Genomic DNA, 26576 nt, shown 5'->3' on the forward strand with positions numbered 1-26576 from the left:
GGAGCAAATTTTTACCACTTGCACAGACAGAGCACTAATCTCTAAGGTATATAAAGAGCTCAAAAAGCTGAGCACCAAAAAAATAAATAGCCCAATCAATAAATGGGCCAAGGATGTGAACAGACATTTCCCAGATGATATACAATCAATCAACAAATATATGAAAAAATGTTCATCTTTGCTAGCAATTAGAGAAATGCAAATCAAAGCTACTCCAGTCAGAATGGCAGCTATTATGAAGACAAACAATAATAAGTGTTGGTGAGAATGTGGGGAGAAAGGCACACTCATACATTGCTGGTAAGACTGCAAATTGTGCAGCCAATATGGAAAGTAGTATTGAGATTCCTTGGTAAACTGGGAATATAACCACCTTTTGACCCAGCTATCCCATTCCACGGCCTGTACCCAAAGGACTTAACAGCCTACTACAGGGACAGAGCCACATCAATATTATAGCAGCACAATTCACAACAGCTAAACTGTGGAACCAACCTAGATGCCCTTCAATTGATGAATGGATAAAGAAAACGTGGTATATATATACAATGGAATATTAATAACCAATAAAAGAATAAAATCATAGCATCTGCAGGTAAATGAATGGAGTTGGAGAATATAATGCTAAGTGAAGTTAGCCAATCCCCCAAAAAAAACAAATGCCAAATGTTTTCTCTGGTAGAAGGAGACTGATTCATAGTGGAATTCAGAGGGGGAGCATGGGAGGAATAAACTCTAGAAAGAGCAAAGGGGTGGGAGAGGGATAGAAAAGACAGTTGAATGAGATGGACATCATTACTCTAAGTACATGTATGAAGAAATGAATGGTATGAAAATACTTTGTATACAACCAGAGGTATGAAAAATTGTGCTCTATGTGTGTAATATTAACTGTAATGCATTTTGCTCTCATATATAATAAATTAGGATAAATATATATTTATTTATTTTGAAAAAAATTGCCAGGAATGCAAAGAAAGACAAAATGAAGGCCCATTACCATAAAATTTGTTTTTTAAACAAATCAAGAGACACCATGAATGACATAAGCAGTAGCATAGAAAATAAATATATCCTAATCTACCAGGAATCAAAAACATCAGAAATGAAAAATAGTATACTAAGATTAAATACACACAAACAGCCATAAACAGCCATCAACAGCAGAAACTGAAAGAAAGACCAATGTAGAAGAAAGACTAATGTAGAAACTACCCAAAATGAAACACAGGGTAAGAATGACTAGGACAATTGAGCTGTGACATAAGATCAAGCAGCCAACACACATACAATTGGGGTCTGGAGGAGGCGAAATGGTATGTATTATTGGAAACAGGAGAGAGGGAAGGGAAAAAATAAAGAAATAATATAGATTTCACCAAATTTAGGAAACTTATTTATAACTCCAGAAATTCAAGGAACTCCATAACCAAAAATTAGAACATGCAGAAAGCAACAGTAAGAGACAGCATAATAAAATGGCTCAAAACCAATTATAAGTAAAATCTTAAAAGTACACACATAAAATAAGACACGAGAGAAAATAAAAGTAACAGATCTCTCATCAAAAGCAATGTGAGCCAGAAGACAATGGGGTGACCCTTCTGATGCACTGAAAGAATAAAACTAGCAAAAAGAAAGTAATGGGGATTCAATGGAGCAAACTAAGCTATGTGCATTTATGAAATATGTCAAAATCAACTGATTATTTATGACTACAATGCACTAATATTAAATAAAATTGGCAGTGTATAAGTCTATACTTAACATACCTTTCAAAACATAGGCAAAATACAGACTTCTTCAGACATAAAAACAAAGATAATTCCTCACCAGCAGATCAGCACTGTAGCAAAGTTAAAGAAAACCTTTCATGCAGAAAGAAACTAATACCAGAAAAACGTGGACTTCACAAGGCAATGGAGGGAAATGAAGACCACTGGAAATGGTAAATGTGTAAATATAAAATATATTTTTAATTTAAAATTAATCATTAAAACAAAAACAAGAGAAGTTTATAGTGGCATTCATCACACACATCAGACAATAGCAAAAAGCCAGAAGGAAAGAGAAATGCTTTTAGAAATGTCTTACTTTATACGTACTGTTATTTGAAAGTGGTCTTTCAAATTAGACTTTGCTTTCAGAGTTTAGGTATAACAGTCTTCATAAACCACTTTAGTGTTTAACAGAGAAAACTAACATTGTTATGGAATACCAGTTCTCTAGGATGAGGTGACTAAAAGGAGAGAACAGAGGGATGCTGGTAATACCATCTAATTGTCTTCACTGTGAAAATGTGTCAAGTTGTACATTTTCCTGTATCTGTAGTTCAATAAAAGTTAAACTTAAAAAAAAAAAAGCACTTGACTACTTAAAATAAAGCTTATTATGCAGTTTTATTAGTAATCTGGAATGTCAGATCTCTTGCCAGCAAAGGGGCACTGACCCAGATTAGAAAAAAAAAAAAAATCAAAGCCTCAAAGTCATCAAGAAGAAGTGATTCATCTATTAAGAGCTGCTAAGACAAAATATTTGCAATGGGGTAATTTACAAACAGATATTTATTTTTAGAGTTCTGGATTCTGAGAACTCTAAGAAGCAGTGGGCTTGGTGTCTCGTGAAAGGGCCAGTCTCCATTTAGGATTACTGCTGTGTCCTCTAGAGGGAGAAACACTTCATCCTCATATTATGGAAGGGATGGAAAGGCAAGAAGGTGCCGTCTTCAATCTTGAGTTTCTAGCAGGGCACAAATCCCATCCATGAGGGCAGAGCCCTCAACTGAATCACTTCCCAAAGGCCACATCTCATGCTGCTGTACTGGAGATTGCATTTCAATGTGCATTTGGGACATGGCACCATCATTCAAACCATAGTCATTCCTCATTTTTCAGTTCTTTTTATTCATCAGTCTTTTTGCAAGCCTATTTAATACACCTAAAACTAAAAGGAATCCATAAAATGATATTCCTATCAATATCTACAAAAAAAAAAAATGTTGCAGCTACTGCCATAACAATATCCTCTATTACAACTACCATTGACATTTTTATTGAACATCACACTTCAATCATAAAAAAGATTTCACGGAAGTATGTGGCCAGCAACTATCAGAACCAAATTATATGCCCACATTTCTAACTACAAGCCAGTGCTCCTTCCAGGATACCATACTATCAATTCTCCTCAACAAATATATGTCCACACATGTCAAGTAATTCCAATATTTATGTATGCCTTGGGTGTTTTCATAGTTTTATGTACATTATCCAAACTTTTGGGATCAAATGAAAGGGGAACAAATCGAGTTAAAACATTTCTTAAAATATTGTATATATTTTTCTACATAACAGCAATTTAATTTTTAATAGCATTTTTCTTATTACAGTCTTTAAACAAGCTTGCCAATATCATAAATTGGAAAAAGTGTCTCCCAGGGTTATTTATATGTTAATTAAACATAGTATGATAAAGATACTTGCTGTTACAGACAAGTATTTACATATTAATGAAATCTTTATTGGCAAAGACTGATCAAAAAGAATTATGGGGACTATGTTGCTGCGGCAATTCAACCATTCAGATATGTTGTTGCTTACTTAAAGGTCATGTGTTCTGAAATTATTGGTCAAGATACTTAAGTTTAGAAGAAAACTGAATAAAAGGAAGATCTTATTTCTATGAAGAGTATCATTTGTATCACTCAGTAATGCTGCATCTGGTAACAGCCCAATTTAAAGGAAATACATCAATGGGGCAGAGGGGGGAAAGGTCAAAGTTGGGGGGGAAGTGCCTCCTCAAAAATTTTTGAATGAAAGCAGTAACTTTAAACTGTACTAAACTACATTAAAAACATTTGATAGGGCTAGAGCAGGGGCTGTAGCTCAGGGGTGGAGCACTTGCCTCACACATGTATGGCACTGGATTTGATCCTCAGCACCACATAAAAATAAAGATTATGTCCATATACAACTTCAAAAACAAATTAAGTTAGAAAAAAACATTGACAAGCACTATATCCATACTAAACAGAATATGATAAGTATTAAAATAACTCTACATTTCAGAACATATTTTACTAATGCCTTTCAAATGTTTTCCCCTAACAGCAAAATAATCCCTTTACTGCATATTTCAGGATATACTGTAAGAGCTACATGTGAAAGACAAAATGAGGCTGTAAACTAAAGAGACAAATGTTCTATACTCAATCCTGAAGTGTTTGACTAAAAGTGAAGAATAAATTAATCAATATACCTTCGTTTCTTTGGCCTTCATCAGAGTTCCAGGCACTTAATATCAACACACTTTGAAGCCCCAGAAAAATTACTTTCTAATAGTGTAATTTCTCTGATTAAGGAGGCAGAAACTAATACTAAGTCCATTTTTCCTTTAAATTGATAAGACAGAATTAATTTAGCCAAAATCTAAAGTGCCACCAGGCCAGGAGTTGTGAAAACCAACTACCCATACCACCAGCCCCAGTCCCTGCTTCTGAAGGTTGACTATATAAAGCAGGCCTTTCAATTTTTTGGATTCCAAAACTGATACATGCCATTTTGTAAAAAGTGGTCTGTGTACTACTATCGATGGTCACCTCCAAAACAAAATACAAAGCCACATTATTCTTTGGTCATAGCAACTCAAACTATACAAATGGAAATTAAATTTTTATTAGGTAACAAATTGACTTTTAAATTTTAGAAGAAAAATTCTATGTCTCCCTTGAGACTGAGAACCAAAAAGTAAAAGGTGAATACAATAGTCTAATCCTTCTATAATTAATTTATTATTCGGCCTACAAGTGAGGTGATACCTCATTTCAAAAAACAAAATTAGGGTGAGAATAGAATACTCAAAAATTGCTTTTAAAATTTAAGGAAAAAGTATTTATGAACGGGACTAGGCTACATAAAACCATGAATAAACAGATTTGTATTTAATTTTTGGAAATCCTCTGTACTAACTCAATTTCAACCAGTGAATGAATTGAAATCATCTGTACCCTTGTCAATCAACAATATAATATTGTTGAATGCATGAACAACTTCAGGTTAAATATTTATTCAGACTACTCTATCACTCAGAATTCCCTGAATCAAAAACACACTCAACTCTAAGGTCTGGATGCAAACCTTATCTCTTCCAAGGGGGTTTTCCTAATGGACCTCCTTCACAACAAAAGCTTATCTTTCCCACCTCTACACACATCTACATTCCTTATATAAACATGTTGTACTTTATTGTAGGTACATATATACCTTTATCTGATCTTCCCCACTGGATTTTAATTTATCTACAGAAAGAGACCACATCTGATTCCGATTTGCATTACCTACTCAATCCAATGAAATTATGACTCATACATCTGCTTTAAACTGTTCTTTCAAGAAAAATACGAAGGAATTTAGAATACTTCTGTTTTTAAATCATTCTCACAAATACAATTAGCTATAAATTTCACTCAAAACAAGATTAAAATTTTAAAAAACATGTGCTTTTCAAGGAATATTAATCTTTTTACAAGAAAGATCTTCCAGAATATCCAATAAACTATGAAATTAAGGCAATAGTAGTTGATTGTGAGACTGTCTTCTGTTGCTTTCAAGGAAAAATAGCAATGTCAATTTATCTTTTGAATTGAAAGCTGCTTAAAGTCAATGCTGACTTTAAGAAATCAAATTGCTTAGTTTCTGAAAAACTATAATCTGATGTAAATTATCAAAAATCATCCATTTGAAACTGAACTAATAAAAAGTTGATTTTTGACCTATCATTCAACTGGGAAGAAATGGGATCTTTTTAAAGTTAAATTCTTTATTAATGATTTAAGTTACAAGGTAAATCAATTTTACCTAATAAAACTGGTTCTACTGAAATTTTTAATAAAATTTATATTGATATTTTTATTTTATGGCACATTTTTATGTTTTTGTAAGAATAGAAAAATAATCCATGTCTGGCTATTCAAACCCAAGAGTCATAAAACAAAGTGAGAAGGCTCAGAAGTTCCCTTCATTTTGGAGGCCCCGCCTATCACCAAAAGATGAAGAGGTTCTCATAATGAGTCGGGCAATAACAGATATGTAACCTTCCATCTCAAATTGGAATTCATCTTCATCTTTGTTAAAAATAGCTTTAACAGCATGAACAGAAACAATGCAAGGTAGAAAGCTACTCTAAATCTTAGTCCTAATATTTGCTTCACTAAAAAATACATTATTTCTTGAAAATATTATGCTAAGTGAAATAAACCAATCCACACCAAAAAAAAAAAAAAGTAAAGTATTTCTACTTTTAAATGCCAAGAGCAGTCAAATTCGGGGAGAAAAACACACAATGGAGGTTGACCAGGCCGGGGGGGGGGGGGGGGGGGGTGAATGAAGAGTTGTTTAATGTATAAAGTTCTAGATTTGCCATATAAAAGTTCTTGAAATTGTTTCACAGCTGTGAATGAACTTACCACTACTGAACTGTTCAAAGATAGTAAACGTTATCTTTTTATTTTACCTCAATTGTAAAAGAAAATATGTATCAGGATTGAATGGTACTAATAGTCCCTATGCTTTTTTTTTTAAATATTTAGTTTTCAGTTGTAGTTGGACACAATACCTTTATTTTATTTATGTGGTGCTGGGGATAGAACCTAGGGTCTCACACGTGTAAGGCGAGCACTCTACCTCTGAGCCACAACCCCAGTCTCAGCCCTGTGCCTTTTAATGCAGAAAAACAAAAATGATTTATGAATGCACAAAAGAAATACATAGTTGCAGGGCTGGGGTTGAGAGCAGAGCCCTGTCCTGGTACATGTGAGGCCCTGGGTTCGATCCTCAGCCCCACATAAAGTAAAATAAAGGTATTGAGTCCAACTAAAAATCAATATATATAAAAAAATAGTTGAACAGCTAGATTACCTTTCTTGAATTCAAGAAAGTAAAAGTTTCCTTCCAGATTTATTTTCAAAGAGAATGCTTTAGACTGCATCTCTTTCATTTTACATTAATCCCTTTTATTTTTCCAAATCTCCTCACGTGACCACCAATTATTCATTCAAAAATTAACCACCTGGGACTGGGGTTGTGGCTCAGCAGTAGAGTGCTCATCTAGTGCAAGGCCCTGGGTTCAATCCTCAGCACCACATAAAAATAAATGTCCAACTAAAAATCATGTTTAAAAAACAAATTATCAACCATTATTAGTCATGCACTATATCCACAGCACTTTATTAGGAGACACATATCTCATTACAAAAAAAACTGCCACAAGATATGACAACCTGTATAGACAAAATGTTCTCCATATTGGTCTCCAGAAGTTTTAGTTTTGGGTGAGTGACAGTAACTATCAGTAAGGACGAAATTATGCAAAACTTCACACCCAATGATAATTGCCAGGGGCCCTGAATTTTCTGTTGCATTACGTGGGACAGAATGCGAAAAAGGGACAAAGGCCCAAGCAAATCAAGAATGATTTATGATTAACAAGAAAGAAAATGCCAGAGACAAATGCAGTTCAAGTCAGCACAGCACAAAGAGGGCCTAGTTCTGCAGGTGAAAGGGAAGAAAGCTTCTACCAACTGGCTTATCATGCAATGTACCATACTGTGTTTGCAAGGTTGTTCTGAGAAAGTGGTTTTTATGTTCCAGGAAAAGAGCAGCTTCTGAATATGGGGACTAGTATACTCTGACATGAGCTTAGGATGGCATCCTATGTGACCTAAGCCAGGGTTGACAGAATTTTCACACTGTCACTATTTTTAGCTTTGATGATCTTATAAATTACCATGGAACTAAAGGAAAGAGAATAATTAGTGCTGACTCAACAGATTACTCATAAAGGAAAATTGAAACTTCTAAAATACACTCACAATTCACTGAGTTATAGTCCATCTACATGTTACAGCATATTTTTCATAATCTTTCAGTCACCAAATAATCTAACAAATTTATTTATAAGAAAATACATTGCAAAGTTCTGAGAGTAAGTTTTGGGGGATGATGTTAAGAATATAATGCTCTATTCTATTTCCATTTACGTTTGTCACTTGCACTATAAAATAAATTCTGCAATAACCCCAAATACACAAAATACAATTCAGTCTTTTCCTATTGGTTCTGGAGATAATCCAGGAATATATCATAGTGAGTAATAATTCTTATCTAGTAAATATCTAAGAACCAAAGAACTGTACTATCAACATACATAGATCAACAGTTTATTTCCACACATTAAAAATAAATGAAGTCTAGGGGCCGAGGTTGTGGCTCTGTGGTAGAGCACTTGCCTCGCACGTGAGAGACCCTGGGTTAGATCCTCAGCACCACATTAAGAAAATAAACCAAGTGAAATAAAGGTGCTGTGTCCAACTACAACTAAAAAATATTTAAAAAGTTTTAAAAAATAAAGTATATATAATGTTGTAGTATCTTGGAGTGGATTTTCAAACAGAAAAAGACGTTAGTCTAAAAAAAATACTGGTAAATTCCAATAAACCTTTGCTGAGTTCAGTCACTTCTGTTTTTAAGATGGAAATTTGCTCCCACAAACTGATACATTAGGTAACTTAAGTATAACAGACTTCACATTTACACATGCACAACTGCATCCCCAGGAAGCATCCCATGAACACTGAACCCAGCTAAATCAAGCCAGATCAGACTCCCGTCCATGCACACTCCCCCACATCCACCAGTTAGCTCAGTGAAGTGATCCCATCCACATCTTGTGTTAAAACTTTCCAGATTTCTGTCGCCCTTCTGGCTCCACTTTCTAACTCAAAGCGCAACTCTTCTGACACCCATTTCCACAATAAGATGCCCTTCACATGTTTTTCAAGGTAAAGGTCCATATTTGCACATTTATTTCTTAACTATTACATGTGTAAAAACTATGTTAACATTTGTTAGGTTCTTAACTTTGTCCTAGTGCACAAAGTGCCACTAGCCCCATTTCCCTAATATTCCGTGTAGTTTTTACTGAATGATTCCGCACAGTGCAATATTTAGAAATGCATGCACCACATTATAGCAGAACTGACTATGTGGTAGTCTATTTGACCAATGTGTTATGACTAAAGGAATGGGAACCTAGGTGAAGAGTGTACCTTTTTCCCCCACAACAATGTGTTTTATTTATTTTAATTAGTTATACATGACAGTAAAATGCATTTATGTACTCTGATATATATAGACAGGATATAATTTCTTATTTTTCTGAGTGTACATTGTTGCAGAATCATATTGGTCATGCAGTCACATATACACATAAATAGTTGGAGTTGGAGAATATGCTAAGTGAAATAAGCCAATCCAACAAAACCAAAGGCCAAATATTTCCTCTAGTATGTGGATGCTAATTCACAATAAGGCGGGGGCACTAGGGAAGAATAGAGTTACCTTAGATTAGGTAGAGGAAGTGACAGGAGGGGAAGGGAGGGGATATGGGGATAGGAAAGATAGAATGAGTTTTCTGTAAATGTAAAATCATTCCAATAAAAAGTCTAAATATACAAACTATATAAGTATATGAGACCAAACTTTAGTACAAAATTCTGTATTATAATAACTGCTAACAATTCAATACCATTTAATTGATATAAACCACTGCAAACAGTGCTTGGTATTAATTCTTTAATCATTCTTACAACACTGTGGAGTAAGAGCTATAATCATACCCATGTTACAATGAAAAGACAGTGGTACAGTTGAGAAACTAACCCAAAATCATGACTCTAGGCAGGTAGTAGGTGCCCTTACCACTATGCTACATTATTTCCACAAATACAACTTTTTTTAACCACACTGTATTCATCATACTGGAAAGATTTCACTCAGAAAGGAGGCTAAAATGAAAAAAAAAACTATAAACTAAAAAGCTGTAAACACTGATGTGGCTATGTCACTAGAGTATGCCAATTTTAAGTTCTTTAGGAATAGACCAAGGAGTGGGACAGCTGAATCAAATGGTGGTTCCATTCCAAGTTTTCTAAGGAATCTCCACACTACTTTCCAAAGTGGTTGCACCCATCTGTAATTCCCACCAGCAATGTACCTTTTTCCCCACATCCTCTCCAATACTCATTATTGCTTGTGTTCTTGTTAACTGCCACTCTGACTGGCGTGAGATGAAATCTTAGTGTAGTTTTGATTTGCATTTCTCCAATCACTGAAGATGTTAAACACTTTTTCCACATATTTGTTGATCGCTTGTATATCTTCTGAGAAGTGTCTGTTCAGTTCCTTAGCCCTTTTTTTTTATTAAGTTCAATGAGTTCTTTATATATCCTGGAGATTAACATTCTATCTGATGCACTTGTGATAAAAATTTGCTCCCATACTTTAGGCTCTCTCTTCACCTCAATAATTATCTCCTTTGCTGAGAAGCTTTTTAGTTTGACTCAATCGCATTTATTGATTTTATTTCTTGCACTTTAAGCCCCCAACTTCCTTAGAAGACTCGTAATCACACATGATAAAGATTTGGGCCTACCAAAAACCTAACCTGAAATGTGCAATCAACACAAAAAACAAAAAAATATGATTTTCCACTTTTTATAATCTCTATTACCATGATTGGGGCACTAACAAAGAATAAGAAATATCACCTTTTTTACTTTAAAAGGGCAAACTAGAATATAAAGTGTAAACATTTTATAACAATGACTAAGAATTGGTACCTTTTCACTAATGATGAAAAATGTCATTCAAGGTTTTACAAAACTTGGTCAACATTTCAATGTCAAATACACAAGAAACAAAAAGTGACATTATAATGCACAGAATAACACATACCATAGAAATCTCCCAGCCATCATATCCACATAGTTTAGTTCAATCAAAATTCAAACTTTGGTTAGCTGTCAAAGTAAATGTTCTGTCAATGGAATCTCCAAACAGAACAACAGGTCAATTGCTGACATAACCCAATACTGGTTTCCAAATTTTTTATATAGCTTGAACTCTAAAATTTGAATTCTATCTACCATTCTGTGTACTGAATTTGTCTCAAGTGACTCATTCATTCAAAACCTACTGAGTTATTACTTCATACCAGGCACTGAGACTAAAGATATTCATGGATTTTATATTCATTCATTCACAACTATTTACTGTACAACTGCAAAGTTTCAGGTGCTGTTCTGAGTACTAGGGAAGGGAACAAAAAAAGCTTATCCTATGGAAGGAGACATTATAGAAAGGAAAACAGACAATAAGCAAAACACAAACCAAATTAGTAATAAATGTTAGAAAACAAAGATATCAAAGAGAAGGATTTAAAGTGAGGATAAAATTTTAAGCAAAAGAAAGCCAAGGAAAATCATAAAGTAGAAAAGACAACCCTACAACTTGTTAGGTGTAAATGCTATGAAGAGAAATAAAATACAGGGAAAATGTGATGGTAACGTGAAGGCTGAGAGAAAATGGTCAGTGAATGCCTTTTTGAAGAGGTGGCCTTGAGAAGTGAATGTCAATGAAGTAAGAGATCCAGTCACATGAGGATATGGGAGAAGGGCATACCAAATCAAAAACCCCTTGGCAAGAGCAAATGTGGCATGTTTAGGAAGCAGCAAGAGACCAGAGTGGTGGGAGTGGAGAGAGATGGGGCTGTGTACAATCTTCCTGATAGCCACTCTGAATTTGGGCAGGTATACACTTAAAAGTGTAATGACTTACTTCAAATCAATTCCACATTATAATTGCAAAGTGTAAATGGAGGGAATGAAGGAAAAAAAAAAAGTGGGATGAAGCCTAAGTGGTACCACTGAGTAAAGCAGACTTCCACAAGAAAATTCAGGGTGTATACACAGAAAGTTCAACGGCCATTCAAGGCAGTGGATAAGAAATTTCTACTGATTTGTAAAGTATCCCTGATAACTCATGCCGATTGGAAACAGTGTTTTACTCATTTTGAAATCCCTCCCACATTGCTAGGCCCATGTGAGGTACTCAGCAAATGGCGAATGGTTATGTGTAGAAAAGCATGTGTGCGCCAACGTGTCGAACATTATGTTCATCAGACCTCACAGTTGTAAATGACTCAGAAAATGAGTAACAAGTATCCAAAGAAGAATCCTCAAAAAAAAAAAAAATCTCTAAACATTATTGATCTATATGTCCCTTAGGGCAAGATTCTAAATGGAGAAAAGAACTTGGCAGTGGGTTAAACAGAAATTGCAATTTCAGGTCAGCAGAACCTTGATAAGTACCTCTTAGAAGACTCCTCCCACGTTAGCAGGCATATTATCCGCAGCACACCCTTTAGCCTCTTTCTTAAATGGCACAAGGACCTACCTGCCCCATCAGTAAACACTGAAGTACTTGCTACCCAAGAACCATCCCATGCACCTGGGTATCCAGAAATTAGGAAGGATGGTCTGTTTTTAGAATTAGGTTGATGTTCATTATAAGGGGAGCCAAAGGGAGAAGGACAGAAAATGAAAACAAACCATGTAAAAATTTTTGTACTATAAAAATAAAGAATTAGAAGAGTATAGGGAAAAGAATAATTTATAAGAAATCACACAGAAGCAGTTATGCCTGAAGTCTAAGCATGGTTTTGCATTTAGTAAGTTAAACTGTAATAGAGTAGACATTACCATTAAACCTATTGTTCTTTACTACTTAGTTAAAAAAAAAAAAACACTGAAAGACTTTCAGGAGAAACAAATTAACCAAAACAATCTGTATGTTTCTTAGTAGTTAAAAACAAATATAACTCAAGAACTTATATACAATCAGTCTCTAAGTTCTTTTTAAATCTCGTATCCCAAAACAATGATGCAAAATAGCTTTAATACCAGGGCATGGGACGCAGGGAGGAATGGGGCAAGACCAGGGAGTGATACTGGCCACATATTATATTGTGCGTATATACAAATATGTAACAACAAATCCAATCATTGTGGACAACTATAATATACCCATTAAAATGTGGGGAGAAAAAAGAGGCTGGGGATGTATCTCAGTGGTAAAGTACTGCTGGTTTCAATTCCTAGTATGGGTTGGGGAGAGGGGAGGACCTTAATCTTCCAGTTACCCTCTGCTGAAATATAACTGAAGTCTTTTTTGTAATTTAAATTAGTCCTTGAGTTAACTTAAAGGACCCCCAGGGCATTCAAAGATAATACAGCACTGGACATTGTGCAATTATTCTGCAAGCCAACTTTCAGGTTAAAATCATAAGTTTAAGCAATCACTAGAAAACAGTAACAATAAGTGCATTACATCTTAAAAGAAATTACCTTTTAAAACATTAAGGAATAGTAGCCCTTTTTCCTAAAGATTTACAGCAAAAATAAGTCATCTCCAATCAAATTTATTTTGCAGAGGTAGAGAACAGAATTACATTCTAATTTATAAACACATTTAGAAAGTACATTTACGATTCACTCTACAGATTTAAAAGTTGAAAATTAAAGTATCTCAATGTTTTTCTTCACTTTTATCTAAACAAAGATTTCCCTTTTTAGTAAGAATAATGCAAATAAGTAATTTTAAACATTCTTAGAGCCTAGTGACTTACAACTTTTAAGCACAGATTAAAATCTAGGATATACCTATGTTGATTTTAACATGGTTCCAAGCCTCTATAAATCTCAGGAAAAACAACAAAATTATCTGGAGACCAGGTATAAGTAAGATGTGCCAAATGACTCTGCATATGCCGATCAACACCCAAGCCTAAAAGTATTATATTTGGTGAAGGCAGCAAGGGAAGCCAGATGATCCAACTTATACAACATCCCTTAATATTCTAAGTTTCCAGTAGCTAGAGTTAATAACAATGATTTCAATCAGAACTATCAAAATCCTTTGGAGTGTTATAGTTTACAAGCAAATTTCATATGTATCAATTCATCTATTACTAAAAAGAATGCTGTAAGAGTAAGCCTGACAAGAACTGTTGACTCATTTTAAAGATAATAAATTCAAAAACAAAAAAGATAAATCATGCATTTACTAGTGAGCCAGGTGACTACACATTAAAGACCTCACAAATGGATATGTCCTGTTACTCTCCATTTGTCTTCTACCTCCATTCAGAACTGACCTAGCAAAGTACGCTCTGAACACCTCTCTTCTCCCTTGTGCCATTTGACCAGGAGCTAACATCACTATATACTACACACTTCAATTTCAAGATGCTGGCCTCCAGAAGAACAGAAGAACATGAGGTGATAATACTAGAATGTAATATCTACATAGGCTTACAGTCTGTCACATGCCAAAATCCGATTATAATACGGAACATTAGTCTGGTAGTAACATGGTATTTCATATTTGTCCTTGTCTCTGGGAATTTCACATGGAGACAAGGTTGTTGAGCAAAGCAGGATACAGATAGTCCTGGGTCCCTAATACTGTTATAACTACAGGTTCAGTTTCTAAAATAAACAACTATTTCAAATTGATATTGTTATCCTAAAATTGTTTTTAATTTAAACAGTACCTATTGCGAACATGGCACTAAACCATGACTTTTAAAATTTTGTATTGAGTTCAAGTGGTTCTGTTATATTTAAGATTTAAAAATAAGTTGAACTTACTTTTATCACCAGAAAAAAAGGTTTAAATAGATTACATTTTTTTTTAATTCAAGGTCTTCAGCATGAAACAAAAAATTGTTATTTAGAGAGAAGGTAAAATTCGGTTTATAGAGTCACATACCAAGCTTCAGGCAGCAAAACAGAGTATTCATGTGGAGAAGTTGTTTCTGGAAAGTTGGAGAGAATTGCAAGGCGATGAGGAAGAAGGTCAGAGCCATGATAAGTAAATAGAATTTCTAATGCTTGGACATTGCTTTCCTGTATAAAAGGGAAGAGGTGAGTTTCTAACATGAATCTTAGAAATAAAGCAGTGATTTTCTATGACATTCAAAAATTTAACTTTTATGCAATTCTGAAAAAGTTCTTTGAAATATTGCTGAATTTTTCCTAAATTGTATCATGTTTCTCAATTTAAGGGTACAAAAATGATTTTTAAATCTCTGAAGAAAAAAATTTTTTAAATGTAGCTATGTTCTCTACATTCATATTACAACAGAACAGAAAATGTAATGGTATATGCACACATCAACATTAACTGCACAACTTCAATACTTACAAGTGTTAATAGCCACAATTATTTACCAAAAAAAAGAATTACCCGAGCATAAGTTCTGGCTGAGAGAACAATATTCTGGCTTCTAAACTTCTTAAAGAACTCAGCATCATATCTCTGTCCAGATGCATGAGGCACTCCCAAGATTTCCTGAAGGGAAACAATGATTTAATGAATAGGCCTTTAAATATGGTGACAAGAAAATATTAAAAACCTTTACAACCCTGCCTGCCTAAATAAGGCCTGAACTAATTAATTTAATTGTCAACTGTTAAGTGCTATATCTGTATCCTCGTCTTTGTTTTGAAAAGGGCCATATTTGTAAATGCAGTAATTTTTTCAAATCCAGAAGTAAATGAAATAGTAAAAATTTAATTACAGTAGGACAACCAAAACCAACTACCTGGTAAGAATAAGCAACAGTTATACAGTGCTGTACATTATAAGCACCCATCACATCTACGTAAGAACTTTAGATTGATTTAATTACTCTTAAGCGTGACCTATGTTAAATGCAGATTGTAAATTGTAAATGCAGAATAGGCTCAGAGTCTCTACTATATGCTAGTGGTACTATTATAGGCACTGTTAACTCACTGAACAATGTACTTTCCCTTCCCTCCATGTAGCTTGAAATCCAGCACAGAAGTGAATCAACTGTTTACAAAACATCTTAATTTTTTAAAAGCATTTATGAGGTACATAGAAACATTGAATATGAAGTAGATATCACAAGAGAATTGCTACTAATTTTGTTAGAAGTAACAGCAGCCTTGTGGTTATTTTTTTTTAAGACCTAATGATTTAGATATTCGTACTGAAGTATAGATAAAATGATAGAATTTCTGTGATTAGCTTTAAAGTGAAAGAAAAGGCAGGAGTATAAAGATGGAAAATAAAAAAGATTGGCAAACTAGCTGAAACTGAGAATGAAGACATCAGATTTCTTAGTACTGTTCTCTGACATATGTTTGAAATAGTTTGTAATAAAAAGCTAAAAAGAAAACTAATAAAACTCACGACAACTAAACTCAAATAGATACTCAGTATTCTTACATTTCCTAAGAAGTTTCCTACTGTTAGGAACTTTTTCACATTTTCTGATCCTCTAGACTGACATTCTATTCCCCAGCCCCCTACTCTCAGCTAACAACCTTGTTTTTCTTAATTGACTATTAGATGGGAGGTCCAATTTTCCAACCCACCAAAGCTGCAAATCTGCCTGCATCTATACCAATACAATTTTCCTTCCTTCCGTTACAGCAGAAATAAATTTATTTTCATACCTAAAACAGTTTCCAAACTCCACTGATGCTCAGAATCCCATTCTCCTCCTCTTCCACTATTAACTAAGTATTCCTTTTTCTTCCACTGAATAAATTCCCTTTCACTCTTCCACTGTGCATTCCCGTTAGCATGCAACCAATACTACTACTTCCTTCTACTACAAAAACGACCCTTATTGGGGCTGAGGATGTGGCTCAAGCGGTAGCACGCTCGCCTGGCATGCATGCGGCCCGGGTTCAATCCTCAGCACCACATACAAACAAAGATGTTGTGTCCGCGGAAAACTAAAAAATATTTTAAAATTATCTTAAAAAAAACCACGACCCTTACACATACCTAGCCACCACCTCCTTCACCATTTTCTCTGGCCCAGCCTTTTTCTCAAAAACACTTCTTGAAAGAGCTGCCCACATCCAGTCTCCACTTCCCCACTGAACCTCTAAGAAAAACTCAATTTGATTCCTTAAATAGGATAAGTAAACAATTCTAACCATATTTCCCACCTTTGTTCTGTGCCACCTCAATCCCCACATCCTACACTATCAAATGTTCTCAAGAGCATGTCATCTTCCATGCCAACAGGCCTTTATCTAACACTGATTATTAGCATACCCTGCTCAACAGGAAAGTTCTTGCTTCCTAGTTATTTGGACAAACTGATAACCTTCTCTAAGCTTCTATAAAATTCAGAGGATAGTACAAACTGCCTCAAAACACTGTTGATAAACAATCTTGAATAAGTACATGAGACAACAGCTGACAGTCCTCAACAAACGTGCTGTTATTTCTTGAGGTCTTCTCTTTGCCCACTGGGTCTTCCTACTGTGCTTCCTCATCAATTCTTCATAACTTTATTATCACTTAATGCCTATAAGAAAACTGTTCTTTATTCATCTCTCCACCTCCAGAAACAGCCCAATAATATCTGGCATACAGTAAGCACACAGGTAAAATTTAAATGAATTTATTTTTATCCATTTATCATCATTTTTAAAAAGCATGTCCTATGATGAAAATGCAATGCCTATCTCTTATACTAACAGATTAATCATTATACCTGAAGATTTTAATTCATTCCAAGTCATCTACATTTCAAAAGCTTAGGTGGGGGGGGACTTAAATACTTTAAATGGACTGTCACATGGGAAATAGCCATTCAAAAACCAAAGAGTAACAAAAGAGGCCTGGGAGTGTAGCTGAACCGTAGAGCACTTGCCTAGCAGGTGTGAAGCTCAGGATTCAATCCCAAGCACCACAAATGGTGATGATGATGAAAGAAAATTAACTGGATAGTCAAGCTCTGAACATTTTTGGGGGTAGCAAGGGGATAACCCGGGATTGAACCCAGGGACTTACCCACTCAGTCACACCCCTGGCATTTTTTTTCCCCCCTAACAGGATCTTTCCAAGGTGCTAAGTCTGGCTCTGGAACTTATGATCCCCCTGCCTCAGCCTACTGAGTCACTTGTATTACAAGTATGCATGCACTACAGTATGCAGCTAAACATTTTACATATTTTTTAAAGATATTTATATACTTAGCCGTAGTTTCATGAATAAAGTACATGCTTGGATTTCTATAGTATGGAATGTGCTTATAATACATTACCTCAAAATATTCCAGAACTCAAACGTTGTAAAACAATGTTTTAGGGCAGTATGACCATCTGACAGTAAAACTAATTGTACTTATATATAAAATTTTCAGGAATTCTTCATATCTTGTTTGTATTAAGTGGTATATTCATTACCAATGTTTTGTAATATCCACAAAATTAGCCCCCTTAAGTGTCCTGTTTAAAAAGCATTTTAACTACATTAGCAAGGTGGGGGAATCAATTGCTTCTGGGTCCATTTATACACAGTCACAAGTACAAAAGGCTTCCGTTATTCTTGGGATGGGCACCGTATTAGCAGACATGACACTGAGCACCTACTACTGTGCCAGTGTCATGACTGATATGCCTACACAGTAGGGAGGCAAGTCACAGACTAAGGAAATAACTTCCATGTGAAGCCAAACTTCGATAGTTGGAAATACAGTTTAAAACCTAAATAACTTCAACTATGAAGGTCATTTAATAAAGCAATCTAAACTATTTACTGAAATGTGGCCAATTTCCACTTTTACCTTTAAGAGTTTCTGAATTGTTCTAATAGTTCAGAGTACTACTGAAATCCCCAACATGGGGCCATCTGTACTTACATCTCTGAAGACTTGAATACAAAACATACTATTTTTAAGTTCAAGTGTGGCCCTAATTAGGATCAACCAACTAAATTCGACCCAACAAATCATACTCATCTTAAGATTATTTAAACTCAGTAAAAACTGAAAATTGGTACTGAGAACAGCTAAGTGTCATTAACATAAAAAATATAAAATATAAAAGAACCGTAAATCTACAAGACTTAGATGCATTGAAATGGCTATACCTTTTGTATTCCCTAACCTAACAAAATAACTTCTGGCCTTTCATGATCTTGAATTTTTTTTTTTTAATTTTTAATATTTATTTTTTAGTTCTCGGCAGACACAATATCTTTGTTGGTATGTGGTGCTGAGGATCGAACCCGGGCCGCACGCATGCCAGGCGAGCGCGCTACTGCTTGAGCCACATCCCCAGCCCCATGATCTTGAATTTTTACCAAAACAAGTTATGAGAGAACTTGCTTCTGTAAGAAGTTAATTTTTCCCATATAAACAGTTTTAAGACAATATCAGTGGCAGATCAAATTCACATAATTGGACTGAAATTATTCCTTACCTCATATGTTGCAAGTCGATCCAAGTAAGTTAATAATTTCAGTCTACAACGGCAAAGTTCTTTTTGTTCCAGCGTCAACCTGTGTTGAATAACTATATTAGGCCATTTATATTTACATAGAAGTACATTTCTCTAGGAGTTAAAATAGAACAAAAATGAATAATATTCCACTGAACCCAAAGCTCTTGGAACAGTTTACTAAATAAAGCATAAGGGTAAAACAATATTACAACATTTAAGTTGCTGAAATAATTATCACACGTAAAAAATATATACTGAAATCATTAGTTATTTTAAAGAGGTTACCGAATGAATAGTAATGAATCATTACTTTGAGAAGTTCACTAATTTAAGTAGTTCTTGTCTCTTCTTGAGCTCTTTTTCCTTTTTATTCTTGGCAGGCTGTTCATCCAGTGGTGAAAGATCCTCATAGGAGATACTGTCAATGTCTACTTCACCAGGTAATGTAAATCTGCAAGATAAAAAAAAAACTTGAATCCTTTCAGTAATTTTTTTTTAAACTTAAAAGCTGTTTTTTTCTATTTTAGCTGAATTATTAACTTCCCCAGAAAAAGAAACAATTTTTTTTTAATTTTTGCCATTGTAATCCAGGTGATCCACTCATTATATCCATAAAATAGAAAGATATTAATATGCACAGAAATGCTAAGTTCAAGAAAATGAAAACTGTTTAGGAAAACATGTAGTATTATATTCACCTAATAAAAAACAGCCCATGTACAAAATGCTGCCTAGAGTTTATAATTTGACTCACTTCCATTTATGATCTTAAAATCATTAGCAAATGTTATCATTTAAATTATTCACTCTTCAGATATATTATCATTTATATCTCCAAAGAAGTCCCAAATGTCTGATGAGCAATGACCCCTGTCAAGTAACTTTATTACTATTATTACTGACATTTGAACGATGCTTCAAAGTTCAAGAGGTGCTTTCACAAGATATATAATTTAATCACTGAAAGTAATTCTGTAAAGGAGGTATGACCCTACAGGTAAGGAAAGAGAAGTCAAGACTCCAAAGATTGTTCAACTAACAAGGAAGCCAACTTAAGTTTGTGCCAAAAGCCCCAGCCTAGCAAGGGCCAGCATTCAATAAATGTTTCTAGAATGGCTATTTCCTCAAATCAAGCCATTACATGCTAACACTTAACATAGGAACAAAAGCCATGACCTAATGTAAGAAAGCGCTGATCAAAGACAACTGCCTGGATATAGAGGAATTTCAAGTTCACCTGGCCCAGTGTCTCAGCTTAGAAGTTTTCACCAAGTCACCTTTGTTTTGAATTCAGATTTTACTGTAACCAACCTGCCATCATCTGCTCCTTTCCCTATTGCTAGTAGAGCCTCCAGATCTGTGCCTTTCAATCCATACTGAAGCAGTTCTTTCGCAGCATCCACATTATCAGGCACTCGCTCCAAACACTCATGGAGAACCCAGGATCGCTTCTTTATTTTACTCTAGATAGAAAACACAAAACAAGGTTAAGGAATGCATGGCATCTTATAGCACCTGACAACTGCCTTCTAGAATTATAAAGCTCTATGTGAAGTGGTATAGTTATTTAACAACTGGGCCATAGATAGCTAGCTGCTCAAGAAACTCGAACTGTTCATTCTCTAATGTTGATTCCAACTGGATAAAGAGCATGTGATTCCAACTGCTTTTGCGTCTAAAGAGCCTTAAAGAGACAAAAAGCTCCATTTTCATATTTGCAGTCTACACATCAGTCTAAGGCATCAAAATTCAACATCTGGGACACTATAAGAGTTCTCTGCTCCTAGCAGGGTTTCCTACACCATTCCCTTCCTACTCCAGTCCTTTTACACCATTTGCCTCTGCAATCCCCACAGTCAAAAATCCACAATTTTTCACTACCTAAAGAGAAAAGCCTGAGTCACCACAAGGTTTCAACATCCTCCCAAATCAACACATCTTTCCACCTGTATTTCTTCATGTTCACTACCTCAAATAGCATCTCCAACAAACGGAGTGAATTCATTTACCCATGAAATGGTTACTGGGCACCTAGTATACGCAGGCACTGAATGGAACATGAGGATACGACAGTGAATTAGATTGGGTCACTGTCCTCATGCTCGTTTCAAGTTGCTCATACCAATTCCATTTGTCCTCTTACAAATGCCTTTCTCTTTTGAGACGCCCAAATTCCTGTACAAAATATCTTCACTATACAAGGCCTTTCTTCTACTCCTGCTGAACGTACCATGATCACTACCTTCTCCAGGCTTCTACAGTTTGATCTCATGTATACTTAAACAAAAGGTTTGTCTCTGGGAAGACAATCAGCTCAACAGCCACAGCCACACTTGGGCCCCTGCTGCACCTCCCCATGGTCACCAGTATATTATTTGTACTCTTAACTGTCTAGATAATAAAATACAATACATCCCCAATTAAAAATTTACTTCTGTTGTCTCATAATCATCTTAGCTCCTTTAGAGTGACCAAAACTGTTCTTTATGATGTTTCAAAAAAAAGCAAGTAGGTGTACATGCATTCATGAGTCCACTTGGACTAAGGCATAAAAAAAGATAAGGTAGGCTTGGTGTCCTAATTTGCTAAAGCAAATGGTAAGCAACTTTGTCTTCATTTTTCCATCAGCTCTCATGCTCCCTGTCTGAGATATTACTTGTATTAACAGTTAACAATCCTGTTTGGTTGAAGCATCAACATCTCCCAACATTTTCAGATGGTGTTTTTATTTTTAAAAATTCAAAGTACATAAACTTCTAAGGAAAACAATCACCATTAAATTTGCCCATCATTTCCTAGGGTCTTCCTAAGGGCAAAGAGGTTTTCCTTTCTAAATGTCAGATCAGAATATCAAGATTTCAACTACTTCCTTACAAAGATGCCAAGGGTCAAAACATACAGGCTTGCTATGAGTTGAATGTATTACTGATATTCAGGTATTGAACATATGACTATATGGATCAGTAATCCTCCTGTGATTATTTACAAAGAGTCTTTCAGGGGTAACTAGGTCAATAAGAGTAGGGCCCTCATAATATAATTAGTGCCCACATAAGAGACTAGGCATGAGCTTGCTTCCTCTCTCATGTGCTCTCGGCCATATAGGGACACAGCAAGAAGGAATTCATCAACAAATCAGAAAAGGGCCTCACCAAGAACTAAACTATCACTTTCCCTGTGAACTTTCAACCTCCAGAACTGAGAAATGAATTTTGTTTTAAACCACCCACATCTATGATACTTGTGTTATAGCAACCCACGCTAAGGCTGACTGTGGCTACCTTATAATTTTAAGGTGAGAAACCTATAGAAGGAAAGATAGTTGTGGGATATAAGTAAAAAAAGGAATATTTATTAAGTTTGGTATGTCAGTTACCTATTTATTATCTATCAACTCCAAACTTCCCCTCCAAGCAGGCATAGTGATAGCATTTTTCATTTGCTGCTTGACACAGTATATTAAGCTTTATCAACAGGAGTACTAAAGGGCCACAATAAAGGAAGAAACTCTAGTTTCAAGAACTTATGTTCTGGTTCTTGGCAGTCAGAAAGGCCTGAGATGAGGTGGGGAATACAGTGATATGTCCTTCTCTACCTTTCCTCCCGCCATGACAGCTGTCCACTGAGTATCAGTGGCACTCCCATGAACCAATTTTTTCCCAGTGAATCTCCCAGGAAGCTGAACAGAAAGATTCCCAGACTGAGCCTACCTTACAGGAGTAGGGGTTTTCTTGGCCAGTCCCAGGTTAAGGCCTCCTCTTTATCTACCAACTTTAAGCTGTGTGCAGCTGCTGGGGGAGCATCCTAAGCAGGAGGCTTCTAGTATCAGGGATTTTCTGAAACACAACCTTAGCTCATTGGCACCCTGGAAATAGAGATGGATATCGAAGCTGGTGGTCTAACTGCCAACCAGGGTCACTGGAGACCAGCCCTAACCCGACACAACCCAGACAACTTTTCCATCCAGTGTGCTGCAACCAATCCTTGTCTAACATTGTCCAAATCCCAGCCTAGAGGAAGAGGCCCCTCTTCCAAGCGCATTCCCTCCATGGGCGTGTTCCTTCAGCCCAAGGGTATTCCATGGAATTCTCTTTACTCCTTTACAGTTAATCTCTGTTGACTACAAAAATTCTCCTAATTGAAACTTCTGCTATGGTTCCCGAGTAGACCCTGACAACCATGAGTGAAGAAAGGTAGCTGATGCAGTGAAGAAAAGGATCAGGTCTTTGTTCAAACATCTTTACCATCACAATTCAGTTACAGAGGCAACAGATCCTGATGAGAGAATTTTTCCAGGTTAAAAAACACTTCATCACCTATAGAAAAGTCAGCAACATAAAGTACCCTAAAATAAAACCTATAACCAAAAGAATATTCCATGAACATGAATTTACCACATTACCAAAATATTTTAACATACCAAATAATTCTGAATTGAAGCAATGTTGACTGCTGACTTCCTCCACTGCCTCTGATACACGAGATCAGTATCCAGGCCATAGGTGTGAGCCAGAGACAAGGCTTCCTCATACTCTTCGCTTTCAATCTTTTAACAAAGAAAGAAATGATGGGAACGTTAATAGTGCAGAACTATCCACAGTCACTATGATTAGAGAATGGATGAGAATAATGTATTGACCTAATACAGCATGGCATGCCATTTTGTGCACTGTGCCACCGGAAGCTCACTGACATTTAGACAAGATAAATTTAGTATTCTTACAACACTTTAACAAAGATGATAAAGAGCACTTGCTTATAGAATCGAACAATGGCAAAACCAGGACCAGAATACTATAGCCTGATTCCTGCTCCAGGGCTACAGCCGCAGCACTGCCAAATGGCACAAATAACTCCAAGGTGTGTATGCAGGGTCTGTCACGTGGGCTTCCCATCAAAATCCCTGGCTTGTTTCCCTCAATATCTTTAGCTTGTAGGCCAAAACCAAGTAGTTGGCTGGTTCACTAGTGACTATTTGTTAACCATTCTCTGTACCATCATCTTCTATCCCACTAAAATGGGGATAAGGAGGCACTAAGCAATTCTGTGAGAACCTGTCTGTAAATACAATGTAAAAACGGCTCGGTGGTAAAGTGCCCATGGGTTCAATCCCCAGCACCCAAAAATAAGATAAAACTGATAATTCTAAACTGTTAATGATCTAACACCCCTTTCTTTAAATTTCTTCCTTTATTGAAAAGTTTGCTTTTTTTCCTGGGTGGGTCGGGGGGAGTTTGATTCCTAACTCACTTGAAGCTTATGTATGAAATATGATATGTCAAGAGCTTTGTAATGTTTTGAACAACCAACAAAAAAAAATACTCAGCTTTTCTACTGAAACAAGTACTTTGAAATGAAATGGGCCATTTTCCACTACAGAAATAAGTCTCATTTACCTTAATAAACACACACACACACACAAAAAGGATATTCTCACCTTTCTCTGATAAAGCTCCTCTGGAGTTGTAGAGCGCAAACTGACAAGACGGTAGTTCTTGGTAATGGTTCGTGGGCGTTTCCGCGGAGGTGCAAATCGCTCCATTTCAGTCACCAAGTAAAGACCCTGTTTTATGTACCCAAAGTAGCGAGCCTTGGCCGATGTTTCATGATCAGAGTCAGAATCCTCTCCCCCCTCATCATCTTCTCCAGCCCTCATCTCCAAACGAGATCGTTTGGGGGCAAGTTTAATCTCACACTGAATTGAAAAATGAGGTACGAAATTAATACTGAGGAAGTAAACAACCTTTCAGAATTAATGAAAAACAAAATTTTCAACTTTACTCTGGCTTGATTCATTACGATTCAAAATGGAACCCAAAGGACTCCAACAACAAGCATATACATCAATTTCTGCAGAAACATACATGGACATTATCAGATCCAAATCTCCAAAACTGAAGGGCTATTTTAGTGACGGATCATTAATACAGTCATAAATATATGCCTAATTATTTTAGAGAAAGAACTTGAGAATGAATTGCTTTTACTTTGATATTCCTGTACTTGCTATGGACAAATTGGAAGACAATATTTTACATCTATTTAGAGAATGAACATTAAGGTATCTATTTGCTGCATCAAAAATAAGCTCTCTCTCCCTGCCCCTTTTAAAAAGTCTAACAGCTTAACAAAGTTCCCTATCTGAAAGCCTGGTTATTAAAGATAACTTTCATTTCAGGCTTAACAGAGCTGGCTTATATTTTAAGCTATTCTCTTTAAAGAACATCTTTAGACTCAGAAACAAACATGGGAACAAAAAACATTTGCCAGACTGAACTAAAATGATAGCCACTGAAGATTGTTCCTGTAAAACGACTTGAAATAAGAATTTTATATGACCAAATCATAAAAATAGAGGCTAGCTTTTGAGAGTTAAGTCTTGTGTCATGGTAAACAAGGTTTTTTTTTTTGTTGTTTTGTTTTACTAAAAGAACCAAAAATGTTAAGTTAACACATTTCAAAGAAACAAGTTAAACATTAGGAAATACCTAAATGATAGTTTATCCCATTCTACATTTTAAGATAACTAATTTAGAAAAAAATTATCATTTCAGTGAAGAAAGGCTTTGAAGAAGGCATAATGACCACAAGTTTTCTATCATGATGCAATTTCTTTTTATTAACTGAACTTTAATATTGTATCTTATACCTGATGCTACTCAGATTTTGTTTTTAAATACAAGATTAGATTATGGGACAACAAAAATTAAGCTCAATATTTAGATTTTTGGTGAAATGCACATTTACTCTTAAAGAGGAAAGTCTTACCTCCAAACTTAAAAATCCCCCATCATGGGCAGCAGTGACTTGAGGTGATGGCTCAAACCATTCACAACACTTGCCCAGTAAATTCTTTAAGGTTTTCACTGAAGACACAGTTAGAGCACCAGAGCATCGAGCCAAAATCACTGCGCTATCAGCCCACCAACTGACATCTATCAGTGGGTAAAAGGACTCTTTATCTAACAGGAAGAAAATGAATGCAAATTAATCTGTGAATGTGGGTTTTTATTTTTTTAAATTCAATGTATTTACTATAATAACTTTAAATTCAAACCTACCTATATTATGTGGACCCTAAAGGTATCTTAAATAATGAGAAAAAATAATCAAGTTGAAGTCATTAAACTTTTACTCAGGTAGAAGGTAGACAGTGGTATAGTAATTCATTTAACAAATATCTAAGTGCCAACAATTAGTCAAAGTCCAAAGCTCTAGAGATATAGAGGTAAGTCAATTAAAATCCTTCACCAAAAAAATATAGACAGGCCCCTAAATGCACTTGTAATCGCAGCTACTCAGGAGGTTGAGACACGAGGATTACAAGTTCACGGCTGACTGGGAAACTTAGCACGACTTTTTCAAAATAAGAAAATTTTTTTAAAAATTTATAAATTTGTGT

The 26576-nt window shown here is 35.4% G+C and overlaps 1 protein-coding gene across 2 annotated transcripts in view; it reads right to left on the reverse strand.

Moving 5' to 3' along the window:
- Nbas (NBAS subunit of NRZ tethering complex) overlaps positions 1-26576 on the reverse strand; it is a 324194-nt gene that overhangs the window by 213373 nt on the left and 84245 nt on the right. For both annotated transcript variants that reach the window (XM_026396378.2, XM_026395637.2), the window contains 8 exons: positions 25943-26136; positions 24612-24869; positions 23595-23720; positions 20486-20637; positions 19485-19625; positions 19154-19232; positions 15144-15248; positions 14667-14803 (listed from right to left, as the gene is read on the reverse strand). In XM_026396378.2, the coding sequence (XP_026252163.2) occupies positions 14667-14803; positions 15144-15248; positions 19154-19232; positions 19485-19625; positions 20486-20637; positions 23595-23720; positions 24612-24869; positions 25943-26136 (1192 nt within the window). The remainder of the gene's footprint in view (positions 1-14666; positions 14804-15143; positions 15249-19153; positions 19233-19484; positions 19626-20485; positions 20638-23594; positions 23721-24611; positions 24870-25942; positions 26137-26576) is intronic.

The sequence above is a fragment of the Urocitellus parryii genome, chromosome 12 (genome assembly GCF_045843805.1).
Source record: "Urocitellus parryii isolate mUroPar1 chromosome 12, mUroPar1.hap1, whole genome shotgun sequence".
In the NCBI taxonomy this organism is placed as follows: Eukaryota; Metazoa; Chordata; class Mammalia; order Rodentia; family Sciuridae; genus Urocitellus; species Urocitellus parryii.